The 15,277-nt window shown below is 49.1% G+C and overlaps 3 protein-coding genes; 2 read left to right on the top strand and 1 right to left on the bottom strand.

Moving 5' to 3' along the window:
• Nucleotides 1-1,117: 1,117 nt before the first annotated feature.
• On the top strand, nucleotides 1,118-3,263 carry GSTUM_00000807001 (uncharacterized protein; the record flags this gene model as incomplete). The annotated part of the gene is made up of 4 exons (XM_002838119.1): nucleotides 1,118-1,597; nucleotides 1,681-1,818; nucleotides 1,923-3,086; nucleotides 3,147-3,263. 4 exons carry the CDS (start codon nucleotides 1,118-1,120, stop codon nucleotides 3,261-3,263), a joined length of 1,899 nt encoding a protein of 632 aa, XP_002838165.1.
• A 939-nt stretch (nucleotides 3,264-4,202) lies between these two features.
• GSTUM_00000806001 (uncharacterized protein) lies at nucleotides 4,203-9,042 on the top strand. XM_002838118.2 has 5 exons: nucleotides 4,203-4,445; nucleotides 4,703-5,470; nucleotides 5,530-5,769; nucleotides 5,820-7,803; nucleotides 7,853-9,042. Exons 2-5 carry the CDS (start codon nucleotides 4,796-4,798, stop codon nucleotides 8,860-8,862), a joined length of 3,909 nt encoding a protein of 1,302 aa, XP_002838164.1. The 5' UTR covers nucleotides 4,203-4,445; nucleotides 4,703-4,795; the 3' UTR covers nucleotides 8,863-9,042.
• A 3,064-nt stretch (nucleotides 9,043-12,106) lies between these two features.
• GSTUM_00000805001 (uncharacterized protein) lies at nucleotides 12,107-15,044 on the bottom strand. XM_002838117.2 has 5 exons: nucleotides 14,229-15,044; nucleotides 14,138-14,158; nucleotides 12,593-14,083; nucleotides 12,440-12,493; nucleotides 12,107-12,372 (listed from the first exon to the last, which is right to left on the bottom strand). The coding sequence occupies exons 3-5, from the start codon at nucleotides 12,764-12,766 to the stop codon at nucleotides 12,361-12,363; spliced, it is 240 nt and encodes a 79-aa protein (XP_002838163.1). The 5' UTR covers nucleotides 12,767-14,083; nucleotides 14,138-14,158; nucleotides 14,229-15,044; the 3' UTR covers nucleotides 12,107-12,360.
• Between the last annotated feature and the right edge of the window lie 233 nt (nucleotides 15,045-15,277).

Below are 15,277 nucleotides of genomic sequence, written 5' to 3'. Positions count from 1 at the left end.
TTTGAACTGTCGGGCCATCAGTGGAGTGCCCCCAAAAGGGAAAAGTGTGGTTTGGGGGGGTGGGGGGTGGCAGGCCCAAACCGTGGCACGAGTAATTGATCACGAGATCAGGCGTCAATGATTTGCACTAATGGAAAGGTTTTTTTTTTTTGTATATATATTAAGTAGCGTGCAAATAATACTGGGGCCTTAACCGGTTGTTAATAAGGGGGGGGTTCAGGTGAGTTGAGATGAAGCGAGTGGGGATTTCGGGGTTATCATCGGTGTTTTTTCTTCTTCTTTCCATCTGTGTTTATCGATGGGGAACGTGTTGTCTGTTGGGTCCTAAACAAATAGTCCCTTCTGGAGCGGCTCAAAACACTAACCATTCACCCCGCCAACCGAGGGATAAGTTATGAGTGCTTCGCGGAATTGAATTACGGCACCTGAACCTATGTAACTTGGCATAATTTGAAAAATAATATTATGGAGCAATTATTTGTGCTGGGGCAGTGAGGGGGATTCTCTTCATCGTGATATCTTGCGTTGGTACTTGGGGTACGGTAGTCTAAGAGGTTTGGAGGTTTGCCCTCGCTGTGGAGGTAGAGATAATATATTATTATGATAATAATTATTATGACACTTATCATTCGTTCACCCAGGTAGTTTCCACCTTTCTCTTGCGCATCCGAACCTCGCGCTCCTATCCAACCCAAACTCCTCATTTGCATACCAGTCTGTCAGTCGGTCAGTCAGTCAGTCAGTCAGTTACTCTACCGCCTGTTGTTTATCACAAGTGCTGCTCGGTACTGTACTCGTACACTCCTCTCACTCTTACGCCTACCTTTCCCTTCCTTTTGCCCTTCTCTTGTACCCACCACTTCTCCACCAACCTCCCTTCTTTCCCACCGAGTCCACCACCCATCCTTCTGCCTTGACCTTTCCTTCTTCCACCACTCGCCGAAAATTATTCCGTTGATGCACATCGTGTAATTTTCTTTTCCTTCCCACCAATCCTTCTCTTGCCATTTGGAGGGGGGTGGTACCTGCCTTTTTTTCCCTCCACCATCTAGAGTAGTTCACGCTTTTCAACTTCGCGTGAACACCACTCTTGAGGCCATCTCATCTCTTCCTTCCCATGGCATCCGTCTCCATTCATCCTCCATCGCCGGCAGCAATGTCACGGAGGGCACCGCTAACTGCTCTACCGAACGCGGTAAACTCTCCCTACCACAGTGTCACGGCCGCGGCGGCGAAACGTCAGCGAACACAACGTGACTTGTACAGTCAATCTACAACTACCAAGGATCAAATTTCCGAGATCGCTCTAAGAGCACCCGCTCGGGTGTCCAATACCGAATCTAGAATTGCCCCAATTCGTAAGAGGGCCTTTGGTCGGTCCATAGCGGGCGGTGACCCGCCAACCTTTAATGGTGTGAGCCATACTCAGGTCCAGCGAAGGGGTGTTGGGAGAGGCACCGAGCAGAACAATATCGATAGTGTACGTGCTTGGCAACGGCATTATAAGAAGGTGTTTCCAGAATACGTTTTCTACTTTGAGAATATCCCTGAGGACGTCGCGCAGAAATGTCAGAAGCAACTCTCACATCTTGGAGCGGTATGTATAACTTGTGTCTGTTGTCGGGGATGAGCTTGTCTTTGGCAACAGTCTGGCTCCTGCAAATATTGACGCGTTTATAGAGGCTTGAGGTTTTCTTTTCTAACTCGGTCACCCATGTTGTTACAACGAGAGCGATCCCTCCAGAGGGTGCTACCATGGCACAAGCGGGCTCGAAAAGCCAGGCTGCTACCATCAATCCCTCTTTGCTAGATGGTGGCGTACCAAAGGCAGACTTTACTTTCAAGGCACCCACATCCAGTCGAATGTTCTCAACTTCCAGAAAGTAAGTCATTCACCGGATACCTCGATATGTATATTCAAGACACTGATCTGCTTGCCTAGTTCCCAGGAAGACCTACGTGGAACATCGCGGCAGGCGTATTGCGATATATTACTGAAGGCTAGGGAATACCGAATGAAGATATGGGCTCTAGAGAAATTTCAACGGATGATGAGTGTTATGTTTGATGTGACATCAACCGCTACCACCGCTACTCAAGGTCGGGAAGTCAGCCATGCAACACACGGCGCTCCCAACGTGGACCTCACCCATGTATTACGAAACGAGAGACTTCATGGACCTACAGATCGTGATCCAAACGCGATGGTCACAGATCTTGTTTACTTTAAAGGGCACTTTATATATGTTCATGATATGATGGGAGTTAACCGCCCGATTATGGTTAGGGAGTACGCAAAGGTTGCAAAGCGTGAATGTGGGAATTGGCCGCAGTTTCGGAGTGTTAGTGGTGGGAAGTGCCCATTCATTGAGGAAGCCGTTCATCAGAAGAGAGAGAAGGAGCGGGAGAGACAGATTGAGAAGATGGAACGCACAAGACAGAAGGAGCTGGAGATATCGAGAGGGAGGGTTGCTAAGTCTAATGCTCGTGAGGAATTGGTGAAAAGGAATGACCGAAATGCACTTGTTGAGATGAACAATAGTGAACGCCGGTTGAACCGTAGTGGGGTTGTTGGCAGAGACGGATTATTCCAGGTTCCGCCAATTATTCCCGCCAAGCGCACAAACGTCCACTCCGCCAATGAGGTCGCCTTTACTTCTGCATATCCAGACAAGAACCGCGGTGGGGAACCCGTTGCTTCTGGAGTGCAGCCATCTAACATTACTTCTGCCATTCGCTCGCAGATGATTTCCTCTATTGCCGATCAACCGGGTCGACGGGCAGGAACGTCTAAAACTATGATTGAGCTTAACCGCAAGGTCCTTGTAGGAAACAGCAAAGGGATTCCAGCTTCTCAACGTATGATGGATTTGACCAACGCTGCTGCGAATAGCCAGAACCTGGCCGGAGGGATGGACAGGAGGCGAAGGCCCGGTTTGGACCAGAATGCAACAATTCGAGAGGACCGGAGCGAACAAGAGAGGAGGCTAAAGGCAAAATCAAAGGGCAATAAGGCTGCTCCTAAGAGAGAGTGTCGTCCGGGATATTGCGAGAATTGCCGGGAGAAGTTTGAGGATTTCGAGGAGGTACGTGCATTTTTTGCTACTTCATTTATCGTTCGGCCCTGCTGACATTTTGATTTCTAGCATACCTTCTCTCGCCGCCATCGCAAATTCGCAGCCAATGACGACAACTGGGCTGACCTTGATGATCTACTCTCTGAGCTGAAAAGGCCTCTCAAGGCTTCTGCCAGATGTGGGTAGCAGTACTTTATTTCTTGCATTGTGTGACTAACTTAATTCTTTGCGTCCTTGATATCGCTTGTATGGTCACATTCTGTCTTGTATTCACTTTTTTTTATTTTCTTTCTTTTCTTTTCACTTGAACGCTTTACTGTTTATTACTTATGCCAGCAGCTTTCAGCTGCTCTTGTTCCCCATATCACCCCAACCCTAGGTTCTATCATTTTTTTCTTTTAAGTTTTTTTCCCCTTTTTTCTTCCTCGCTTCTTTGGCGCTGTATTAAATTCTGGTACTTTTGGAATAGTGCTCGGCGAAAGTCTAAAAAGCGGTAGGGGGGCATCGTGGTTTCTGCATTTAACTATTGGATTGGTGGATTTCACGCGGGCTGGTGTGCGATCCTCTGGCTGTCTTTCCTTGTAGGTATGATAGCTATTGTCAAAATGAGGCTATTATGTAGTATATATATTTTGAACTGCGATTATTCTCCTGGAGCCGGTTTGATATGTGACTATTGGATACCGGTGTAATATAGTCATTAGATTGGGATGTTTGAATGGTTTAGCATTGTTCTTTGGCCTACCCCGAGCCTGGGGAGGATCCAACGAACGGGAAATACAGTTTATTGGCATGTGGGTAGCGGCAATGGGTGATGGAGAAGGTTAGAGCAGAAGATGCACCATGTTTGGCAGGCACAGATCGTAGCAAGTCAATACGTTTTGCGAGGTGGCATTGGATGGTGGAGGTTGAAGTGAGCTATTATAGCATATGCATTGATCTTCCCGTCAAAACAAGCAGCTGAGGCCGAGCCTTGTGGGGGGGGCTGACGGAGAAGAAAAAGGGATCCAAGACCTGAAACCAAACCCGTGTCCTTTTTGACCATTTTGACATTTCGTTCTTGGCATCCTCCAAACCTAGCATCCGTGTTCTCTGCCACCTCTTCCACGGAACGTCCCCCAATAACATAAAGCACACTCCGCTGGTCTCTTGCCCTTTTCTGTGGTATCAATAGTTTTCTCTCCCCCTCTTTCTCTCCCTTTCTCTCCTTCCTCTCCCTTCCTCTCCTTCCTCTCCCTCCCTCCCTCCCTCCCTTTCCCACCCCTTAGCGTTCAACCGTGGTGTAACAGCAAGGTCTTCCGTGCTTGGTCTTGAACTATCATCGTGTTGTGAGGCATCCGGAATTGACATCTCTAGTAGATTCTCCAGGTACGATGCTGTCCTTCGGGTTTCGTATTCCGAGTCATCCCATTTTATTCTCGCCTTTGATATCTTAGTTTAAATTTCTTTTTCTTTCTGGGTTCCTTTACCTTTCTTATTCTATCTGAGCGTTGCCTCATTTCGTGGCACCGACAGAGTAAGCTTTAACAGCGCTATCGGAGTTTCTCCACCGGATCCCTTTCCCCGCCTTCACATTTTCTCGCTCTTGGGTTTGTGAGAGTTTCTTGGGCTGACCGTTATCTTAGCTGTGGATCTCTAGTTCTCCGCAAGGGGGAACCTATACTTTCTAACTGCATTCGAAAGGCTCTCTCACCCGAACGATTTCTAGCCCCAACTTCATGTCTAAACAATCCAACGGCACTAATGGCGCCCCTCCGGCTGAGGGGAGTGCTACCCAAATTACCGTCGTTGCTCCGGTTGACGAAAATTCTGTCGAAGCTGCCAAGGAACTCTCCACTGCTGAAAGGCTCATGCAGCAGCACGCCATAGTTGCTCAGAGGGAGGCCACCACTTCCCAGGCCAAGAATGAAGACGCTACTGTCACTGATGCCCCTATTGCCAAGGTTGAGAAGAGATTCCCAAAGCAGAATGAGAAGCCTGAGGTCCGTGGTCTCGATGTTTCCTCCGATGAAGCTTTCCCTACCCTCGGCGGTGGTTCCGGCAAGCCTAACCTCGCACGCGTTCCCTTCGGATGGGGTGCTGGTATGGCTGCCCCGATGGCAAATGGTAATGGGTATAATGGGGAATCTGCAACAGCTTCTGCTAGTGCTTTCACTCCAGCCGTACAGGGGTCTAGTGGTCAGTCTACCATTTACCTCTTGCCGACTCAGAAAAGACATTTGAGCGAGCTGAGGAAGCCTCCTAACGAATTGGCCAAGGATATCATGAGAAGCACTGGTACCAAGATTGAGATGCAACAGACATCTACGCAAACTACTGTCTTCATTATCTCTGGAACCGAGGCCAACAGGCAGAAGGCTAACAGAGAAATTCACAAAGAAATGTCTGCGAAGGTATGATTTATGGGTGAAGGTGGCTCAAGTTCGGGATTCAATATTGATTTGGGTGTCAGAAAACTGTTACCATCGAGGTTCCGGCCATTGTGAGACCTCACATTATCGGGAAAGCGGGGATCAAAGTTCAAGAATTGGAGAGTATGACCGCTACCCGGATTAAAGTTCCACAGCTGCAGGCCTCCGACGGACCACCCGCCGAGTATGACGATGAGGACACAATCGATATCACAATTGAGGGAGACGAATATGGCGTTACGATTGCTGTGCACAAGATCAAAGAAATTGTTGCGGAGAGGGTGAGTCAGCCTGTCCCTTGCACAAAGCTTCGCCAGCTAACATTTTGCAGACGATCACTGTTACTACTCGTATCCTTGACATCCCTGGCGAATTGTATCCTTTCATCCAAGGCCCGCACCGAAAGTTTATCGAAGAGTACGAGACAAAGGTTCAGAGAGTACAGGTTCCTGACTACTTTTACTCGGCTAAGAATCAGCCTTTCAGCCCTCCCTCCGGCCCCATCGTTATTACTGGTGAAAAGAGAGCGGTCCAGGAGCTTCGCGCTGAGATTGAGCGCAAGGCCACAGAGTTCAAGGCTACCTTTCATTCTGTCCCGGTCCCCGTCAACAAGGCAAAGCACCGTTTCTTCACTTCAAACAGAGGCCAGCTGATACACCAGGTTCTTGCCACGGCAGGGTGCACCGTTATCTTACCCGAGGGCGCCAAGGTTGATAGCCTCATCGTTTATGGGCCGAGTGATAAGATCCCACAGGGCTACCAAGAGGTCATGAAGGCATCAAATGCTTATCAACAAGTTGCGATCGATGTGTGCAAGGCCTATCCCAAAGCTCCCGGTGGGCCCAAACTCCCAGCGCGAGATATAACCCGCTATCTCGATCACACGGGGGAATTCCAATCGCTCCAATCCGAGTTTGATCTTGAAATTACAACTCCCTCTCGTGACGAGCTGTATGACCTTGACAAACCATGTGTCATTCATATTATTGGAAAGTCAAAGGATGGTGTTAATGGGGTGAAAGCTAAGATCCAGGAGCTCTACAGCAAACTAACGCCAGGCCATATCTTGCGGTTCGAGGTTGAACCTTTGCATCATAGATTAATTGTTGGAAGGGATGGTCGAGGTGTCAGAAGGATTACTGAGAGATTCCTCGGCCTTTGTCTTCTACTCCCGGAAGATGTGGGAGAGGCGGAGATTGTTTTGATCTATGATGGGCCTTCCCAAGACCCCGAAGAAATTTCTAAGTCACTCGAGGAACTTAAGGAGCATGTTTTGTCGTTGGTTGAGGCTCAGAAATTTGATGTTGCGGAGAAGATTATTACCATTCCACATGGTTTTCATGCTAAGGTTCGGGGAGAGGAAAACACTACTCTTAATGCTCTGAATCCAACCTCTGTCCATGTGTATTTTGGTGCGCTAAAAGCACGGCTCGGAAACCCAGCAGCAGCTGCCTCACCAGGCGATGAGGACAATATTACTATCCGTGGAGCTAAGGCGGGTGTTGATAATTTGGCCACAGCGATCAAACAATTTGTTGCGAGCATCCCTGAGGATGGAAACATCCCCACTGTGTCCGAACAATTCACTTATCCTACCGAGCTATCCGCTCAGTTGATTGGTGCAAAGGGTGCTAATGTCAACAAACTAAGGGCTGAACTTGGGGTGGAAATCAATCTTAAAGAGGGACAGGGCGAGATCAGGGGCATTCAAGTTGCTGTGGATGCCGCCAGGAGAAAACTCAGCCTCCAAATTAAGGAGCTCTCGGACAAAGATATCAAACATCTCAAGATTCCTCAAGAGTTTCACTCTACCATCATTGGTTCCGGGGGAAATTCAGTTCGCAAATTGGAGACAAGATATGGTGTTCGTATTATGTTTCCTAAGCCAGGCAGGGATAAGGATGCCGATGGCGCCGACGTCCCTGCCAAGCAGGATGCGAACGAGGTCATTGTCAAGGGTGGCAAGGATGGTGTAAGCAAGGCCCGCGACGAGATTCTTGCATTGTTGGAGTATGAGAAGGGTAAGAGCTTCACTACTAGTATCCCCATCACGGGACGGGGACTTGAGTTCATGTTCAAGAATGCCTCCAAGGAGATTAAGCAACTCAGAGATGATTCAAGTGTCAGGCTTGATATCCCACAGCGCGATGCTATTGGGAAGGACGAACAGGCCGTCATCAAGATCCGTGGAACTGAAGATGAAGTCAAGAATGTCAAGACAATCTTGTCCAAGATTGTTAAAGAGGCAGAGCAGACCACACAGCGAAGTATCAGTGTTGAGAAGAAGTACCATCGTTCATTGATCGGCCCGGGAGGTAGGACAGTCTGTATTTGCGGATTTAGTTAGTTGCTAATTGTGTATAGGTCACACTCTCAAGGAGATTGTTGTTGGTGCTGGTGGCCCTCATGATAAACATGCGCTTGCTCGCACAGTACGTTTCCCGAACCAGGAGTCCGACAGCAGTGAGATCATTGTTCAAGGAAGCTCCGCAGTTGTCGATAAGATCGTTGCCGCCATTGAGGAGATTGTGGAGCAGAAAAATAGCGAGATCACCGGGACCGTTGAAGTTGCGCCAGAAAAGCACAGGCATCTCATTGGGCGCGAGGGAAGCATCCGTCGGGAGTTGGAAGCCAAGTTCAGGGTTACCATCGATATTCCCCGGCAGAAACCTGGTCAAACCAATACTAGCCCTGATGTCAAGATCACTGGTATCGCCGAGGACGTTGATAAGGCCAAGGACCATATTCTTGAAATGATCAAGGAACCCGAAAGTGAGACAATCGAGATCCCCACTCGCCTGTATCATGCTATCGCCGACGGTGGCCAGCTTATCCGTCGCCTCCAACGAGATTTTAGGGTATCTATCGACCACAACGGACAGCAGCGCCCCCCGAAGCCTGAAGAGCCGGAACCCGATCTCAGTGGCTCTTTTCCATTGATCACCGATGATGAAGAAGATGCCTCGCAAGGCTTTACTTGGGAAGTTGTGGAATCAGATAATCAGGGTGGTGAAGAGGGTGACTTTCCATGGGTTATCAGAGGGAAGCTAGAGCAAATCGCGAAAGCAAAGGCCGAGATTGCGAAAGCTGTCGCGTTAGCACAACAGCAGTCATATATAGGATACCTTGTCCTACCGGACTCTTCCAAGTTCCGCCTCATCATTGGGCCTAGTGGAAGTCAGGTGGAGAAGATCCGCCGTGATACTAGTTGCCGCATTGCAGTCCCCCGTAGCCAGGACGTTGGTGAGCCGATTGTCATGCACGGAAGCAAGGAGGGTGTCGAAAGGGCCAAAGAGATAATTCTCGGTCTGGTCAATAATGGAGATTCTAATGGGCATGGGCGTCGTCGTGGTAATGGCAACGGCGGTGCCTAATTTGCCCACTTTGTTGAATCGTGTCATTCTAAAGGATATTGGTAACCTTTCGGTGTTTTATTTCAAGGGTAGGGTCGATTGGCTCTGATATTGGAGGTTAGGTCGGCTCGGGGGGTTAGTCAGGGGATATTAATGGAGCGAGAAAAATAAAAAAATAAAAAAATAGATAGTTCTCATGTACGGTGTGGGTAGTTTTCCATTGTATTTGGGGATAAGTGGCCATATCGTGTCCATACTCGTCTTTACCCGTTGGACTTCACGGTGACGTGCCATCTCTGTTCTTCCCCCCCCTCTTTCACTTTCCCCTTTCGAATTTTGATGGCATGGGTGATGTTTTGTCAGTTGATGTTGACGTTTAGCGGAAAAGTTATTTGTATGGTTTACATGATTATACGACTTGGAGTGTGAGTTCACTTTAGCATGAGGTTAAGATTATGAGGCTGCGGTGGGGTCAGGAGGGGAGAAAGGTGAGATGATAGCAGTTATCATAATCGTACCGTGCTCTTGTGCCAGTATTGTGCGTGGACAAAATTAACCGCGATTCAACAGAGGAAAATCTTCGGCAATGACAACCACACTCACCCACCAATCCACTATCATGAAAACCAAAAAAAAAATTAAAAGATGTAAATACATAGTAGAAATTAATATTTGGTATACCATCCATCAGCCTTAATAATTGCCCTCTATTCTATCCACCATTGATCCAGTTAAAGTATCAAAAACCTTTGGGTCAAGAAGTTCCCAACAATGAGTGATGACCTCTACTATTGTCTTCTTGGCCACATTGACATCACCCTTCATAAAATATAGCTCAGGGTAGTGCTTGTGAAGCTTACCTTTCATCAGAGACCAAATATTTTCAATTGGATTGAGATCTGGTGAATAGGCAGGAATTTCCATCAGTGTGATTCCCTGCCCTCTGAGCCATCTCCTAAAAGGAAAGTGAGTCTTAGCATTGTCAATAACAAAAAATACCTCTTCTTCACCAGCCTTTTCTCTGATATTCTCCACATCTCCTTTGTTCAATTCCTATGAGCTAATGCCCATTCCAACCTCTCTTGAGCTAGATCCTCATCCAAATAAACTCTCTCTTGTACCATCAACTTTTTAAGATGCTTTTTTTCAGGTCTTCTCCTTACTGTCCTACTAGAAACATTGGGAGCAACTTGCTTAACAATATCAGAATAGGTAGTATGGTGATTTTTAAGAGCTTCCTCTACCATAGTATCATCTTGTAACTTGGTAGTTTTAGGATGTCTTTCTCTACCCTTATTCTCCTTGCCCTCCTGATGTTCCTTTGCAATTGTATCTCTGACAGTAGTATAGGGGATATTAAGGAAGTGGGAAATTTGCTAATATCTCATCTGAGGCTTGTGTAACCCGAGAATCCTCCCACTGGTAAACTCAGAGAGATATGTGGAGGGAATAGGTTTTTTGGCATGACTGTGAAGAATAGGAGGCATAGTTTATTGAAAAAAAGAATTGAGCAGAATGGTTTCTTCTTGGTTGACTTAGAGCAATTTTTTTAGGTACTGTTGAGAGTGCGGGGTGATGAAGAGGGGTGGGTTGCCGCCGATTGTTGAATCGCGGTTAATTTTGTCAACGCACAATATTGACATCCAAGCGTGGCTCCTCGCCAACAATGGCAGACATCCCTTGAACCTCATGGTCCTGGAATCGCGCGCCGACATGGGAGTGGACCGCAGCCAAACGCCCGAGGCTGCTAACGGGACATACCCGTATTTTGACCCCAAAGTCTGGGATCGCTCTGGGCAAGTGGAGGACGACAAGGAAGACGAAGAAGACAACGAAGAGGAAGAGGACGACGATCAGGAGGGCGGGGGTAGGGGTATGGGGGGGAAATCAAGGTTGGACTGGGCGGAGCTGGACGACACGGACGACGAGGAAGACGAAGAGGACGAGGACGACGAGGACGAGGCAGTGGATGGTTCTCGGAGGCGCCAGCAGGACGGCGTAATCGTCATCGCAGATGTAAGTCTCTACGCCTTAAGTTAACTTAAGATGCAAATTTCATAACTGGACTACCGGGGTAGAATGGTGCATCAGGGCCCTCGACGCAATCCCGCAGGGCGAGGCTGCGCCCATGGGATCAGGAACTAGAGGAGGAGCTGGTGAGCTCTACCAGCGATCCCTTCATTGCTGGGTCACGCTCCGGGCCTTCGATGCCATCTGAGGCTGAGCAGATCAGATACATTCGAGAGGCTATCAGTAATCACCCCTAGATGTCGCGACTCCTGACGGAAGAAGCCCGCCGGCGTGTTGAGCTCGATGGTGCCATGGACAGCCCTCCTGCTGACCCCTCAGGCACCTTCGTAGAACGTCCGGCTGCCCCCTCTCCCCCATTAACCCCACAGTCCCTCCCGCTCCCGGAGCTCCAGATGCTGCGTCTATTGCTCCAGCTCCCACGACGCTGAACGCTGCGTCTATTTCGCCGCCTTTTACAACCTCCGATCCTGCGACGCCCATTGCCCTCCTCTCCCCCGTCAACCCCACAGCGCCTCCAATTCCCGGAACCTCAGATGTTGCGACTATTGCTCCAGCTCCCACGACACCGAATGCTGCGTCTATTCCGCGACCTTCCACAACCCCCGATCTTGCGACGCTACACCGACGAAGCGGCCGGATTGCCAAAAAATGATTTTGGATGCTTGGAGGATGTTCTTTGGCTTTTTTTGTCAAGCTGTCTCTGATTGTGATGCTGTTTTGTGGTGGAACGTCTGGAATTGTCCCTACAGACTCGGAGTAGTGTGTTTTTTTAGCTAGTATCATCCTAATCTTACCATTGAGCCCTTGCTTTAGCGTCTCATACCTATTTCGATCTCTCGTGCCAGGCACTGTATAAGATAGTGATGCCCTTTCACCCCCTTACCCTGGCATCGGGGATTCTCAACCTCGCCTTGCCTCGCCTCAGCAGTTCTCGTATGATATTTGAAATTCTTCTGAATTCAGCGCCTCTCGCTTTCTCGGTCCAGAACAGGCCTGGCGTCGAGGGACCATGAATACTGTTATCCGGATGTTCCGCGGTGCTGATTCAACGTCCGGAGATGAGGCTCGAGAGCTCTAATCCATTTTAGGCACGGCATATGTCACGCTAGAATTAACGTCGCTAACTGATACTCGTGGTGGCTAGTTTTTGCCCAGCCTCCTACCTTAGCGAGACCTCATCCCGTCCGACCTTTTCATACCAGTCTCTAAACTACCGGAATTGAGCATATCCAGATCATGAACCTAATGCTGAGTGATGGAAAACCACTTTTCTCAGGCGTAACTTTGCATTCAATACCGAGTGATAGTCTGTGATGCCACTCCTGGACCCTATGTCCAGCGTATAAGACCTGACGCGTCATGTTAAACCCAAGAAAACTACGCAACCTCCTCTTCTTTACAATACTTGAGATCCGTCCAATTCTCCTGCATCCCTATATCCTGAAATTTATCTTGCTTAACGATCACTACGTTTGTATTGCACCATGGCTAGGGGACAAGCTAATTCACGCAGTCAGTCGACACCCCCGAGTAGGCAACCTGGCCCGCCGTAGACACGAGGTCATACCCAATTCCATGGGCTCCAGCCAGCCAACTCCCCGAGTAGGTAATCAGAATGGGCCTAGACGCGACGTCGTATCAGATTCCATGGGATCCACCAGTCAGCCAACTCCCGGAGTACAAGCAAGCAATCAGAACGGGCGTAGACGTGGCGTCTTACTTGGCAGCAGGGGATCCGGATCGGGATCGAAGCAGAACCAATCTGGCTCCTCCCGGACAACACTGTCAAATTACCAACCATCATGTCGGAGCCCGTCTCCTGGGTCAAATGAAACCAGTGTTCTCGCAAGGCCACCCAAGCGCCCCCGGGGGTCGAGAATACAAACCAGGGCATATATCGAACCTGAAACGGAGCTCGATGGATAAGAGCATTTGGAAACGGTTCATTTAAGCGACGATAGCAGCGATGCGTACCAAAACCTAGGCGACGCTGAAGAAACCGAATCAGATACTGAACTTGATACAGAAACGCTTGATATTGAAGAAGGTACAGCGTCGGCGCAGCGTCATGGCTCGCAGGCAGCTGGCCAACAAGGAAATAGTGGCCCGATGACTGTGTGAATTTCAACAACTTCCGGATCGCAAGAAGTATCTCTTGTTAGGCGCACGCCAGTGGCTTGGGGGCGCACCATACGTGGCAGAGCCTACAGTCCACCGACGTTCCCGTCATCTAACAGAAAGATATTCGTCCCCGCTGGCCACCCATAGTATCACCACGTCTGGCGTCAGAAGCTCGAGTCCACTAAGTGAACCGGGTACACCAAGTCACGGGCGTATCGGGCCCGCAATAGACTCGTGGCGAAACACAGTGACAGGGGTAGAAGGTGCTATATTAGGGAAGGCGATAGCTCTGATGCTTAGGTACACCCTTTTCGATGACCCACTCCCGAACGCCGTTGCTTTGACGTCGCAGGTGTACACGGTTTGGAGCAAGGCGCAGGATGCGATATCCGATGCAGGGTATATAGATCCGTCGGAGGAGAGTTTGAAACTAGTAAGTTCACTTAGGCAACCATGATACAGCGCAGAATAGGGTGTTAACAACCAAAGCTTTGTGGTAAACACACGGCAGTCAGAGGGCAGTTCTTGTTCCATATCAGTACCAATATCGAAAAGTTGTATAGTCTTCCGAAAGACCCTACGGCTGTTATGCACAGGGTTGATTACCTCCTAGAAGGAGACAGGTTCATGTGCTCGCCCAATGGATATGAGGTTCGTCTTAAGTGGTTTATGACGCGGACATAGTGGCTGACTGAGCTGGGCGTAGAACTTGACGTTCAGGTTCCTTGCGCCTCAAATTGCCGACGCGATATACGGCAAGGATTTCGATGGGGTAAAAATGCAAGGGATGCTGGACCGGGGATTTTTGAAGCGGATCAATGGTAATATAATCTGCCTGACGCGTGCGATGCTGTGCCATGTACTGCGGGCATGGCAAACCGAGATATATAAGACCCCAGCCCAGTTCAAGCATGATGTAGTTAGAGGTAAGAGCGTCTGAATCTTGGGGGGTGTTGTAGAAGACCAAGACGGCTAATAGCTGACAGAAACGTAAGACCTTTTTGTGAGGAAGAGAAATACGTGGCTGGGGTTCGCAAAGGAGACGCGGGAGGCGTTTGTTTTGAATCTTCGTCGGACCATTTCTCGAAGGCTTGAGAATCAGCATAGCATCCGGCAGGAGCGGCGTGAAGGCTTTACGGAAGACAATGACGCCATTTACGCAGAACTGCAGCATCAATCAGCTGGTGAGAGTCACGGACAGCCTGCAAGGCGAAGACAGACGCCGATTGACTCACTAGTCCGGAGCCTGCCAGTGGGATGGGGCCAAGATAGCCTGGATCCGTCGCAGGAAACAGATACGTCTTTGGATTTCAGCCAGATGTCGGTTGACTTGGAGTCGGGGTTTTTGGATTTAGATCCCGCTGGTCCAGAAGAGGGATGTCGCCGGACCGAGGAACTAGGACCGGAGAACGCCAGGAGCCCTGATCCATCCAGCCCCCTATCGCTCAGGCTCGAGGATTTTGAGGCCGGGGAGGCTTCACCGGGGGGGTGGAAATGTGCAGCAGGACTCCGAGGGCGGGCAGGAAGAAGTGGGTATCGGAGGGGGTAATTAGGAGGATTTTGGGCCTGTAGAGTAATTAAAATAGATTTAGATTATCCAATAGTGATGTGACGAGAATCAGAGGCGTATAGATGTGAGAGATGTTAGCAAGAAGTGATGTCCCGATAGCGAAAATAGAGTAGAGAAAACGTCACGATGAAGTAGGGAAGAGGGGGCGAGCATCGAGAACACCTCGGGACAGCGTCTAGAATATGTCGGGACAGTGTCTAGAATACGTGTGAAAAATGGTGAAGCTATAACCAGGCTATCTGGAATAAGCGGTATGCCATCAGAAGATATCGGGAGGGTATCCAGATGCCGAGCAGATGCATCTGAAGGAGAAAGCGAGATTCTGGACGCTTCACGAAGAGGGCAAAACTCCAGACGAAAGGAGGATTATGTATGGACTTCCGGATGAGAAGACTATAAATTGGGCGGCCAGAGTAGGGCTACGGGAAGGAACCGAAGATCATCTAACGTCGTCAGGACGCGGGAGAACACAAAAAAGATCTTCCGAATGCGACGTCGATCTGATGTCGCATCCGGAATGGAGGTGTGCGTTTTGGGCGTCCTGTGCGTCCTGTGTGTCAGACGCTGAGGACACAGTAATATTTTTGCTAATGTGTCCTCCCAAACTGGAAGATATATTTAGTAATTTCTCAATCTGGGTATTAAGGAACAGGGAGTTACCTATTCCTCAGCATCTGTGTCAATCTCTATTATTGAGGTGATGACCTGCGGACT

Source organism: Tuber melanosporum (genome assembly GCF_000151645.1).
Source record: "Tuber melanosporum whole genome shotgun sequence assembly, scaffold_225, strain Mel28".
Taxonomy (NCBI): Eukaryota; Fungi; Ascomycota; class Pezizomycetes; order Pezizales; family Tuberaceae; genus Tuber; species Tuber melanosporum.
The sequence above is the reverse complement of the archived record's forward strand: the minus strand, read 5'-3'. Positions and strand labels throughout refer to the sequence as shown.

Bases quoted from the DNA above. Each gene is read 5' to 3' on its own strand.
- GSTUM_00000806001 (XM_002838118.2), top strand. From the start codon at position 4,796: ATGTCTAAACAATCCAACGGCACTAATGGCGCCCCTCCGGCTGAGGGG. The intron at 5,471-5,529 runs GTATGATTTATG...TTTGGGTGTCAG, and splicing joins ACAAAGAAATGTCTGCGAAG to AAAACTGTTACCATCGAGGT. The intron at 5,770-5,819 runs GTGAGTCAGCCT...AACATTTTGCAG, and splicing joins AAGAAATTGTTGCGGAGAGG to ACGATCACTGTTACTACTCG.
- GSTUM_00000805001 (XM_002838117.2), bottom strand. From the start codon at position 12,766: ATGCCCTGGTTTGTATTCTCGACCCCCGGGGGCGCTTGGGTGGCCTTG. The intron at 12,494-12,592 runs GTAAGACGCCAC...CGTCGCGTCTAG, and splicing joins TCCGGATCCCCTGCTGCCAA to GCCCATTCTGATTACCTACT.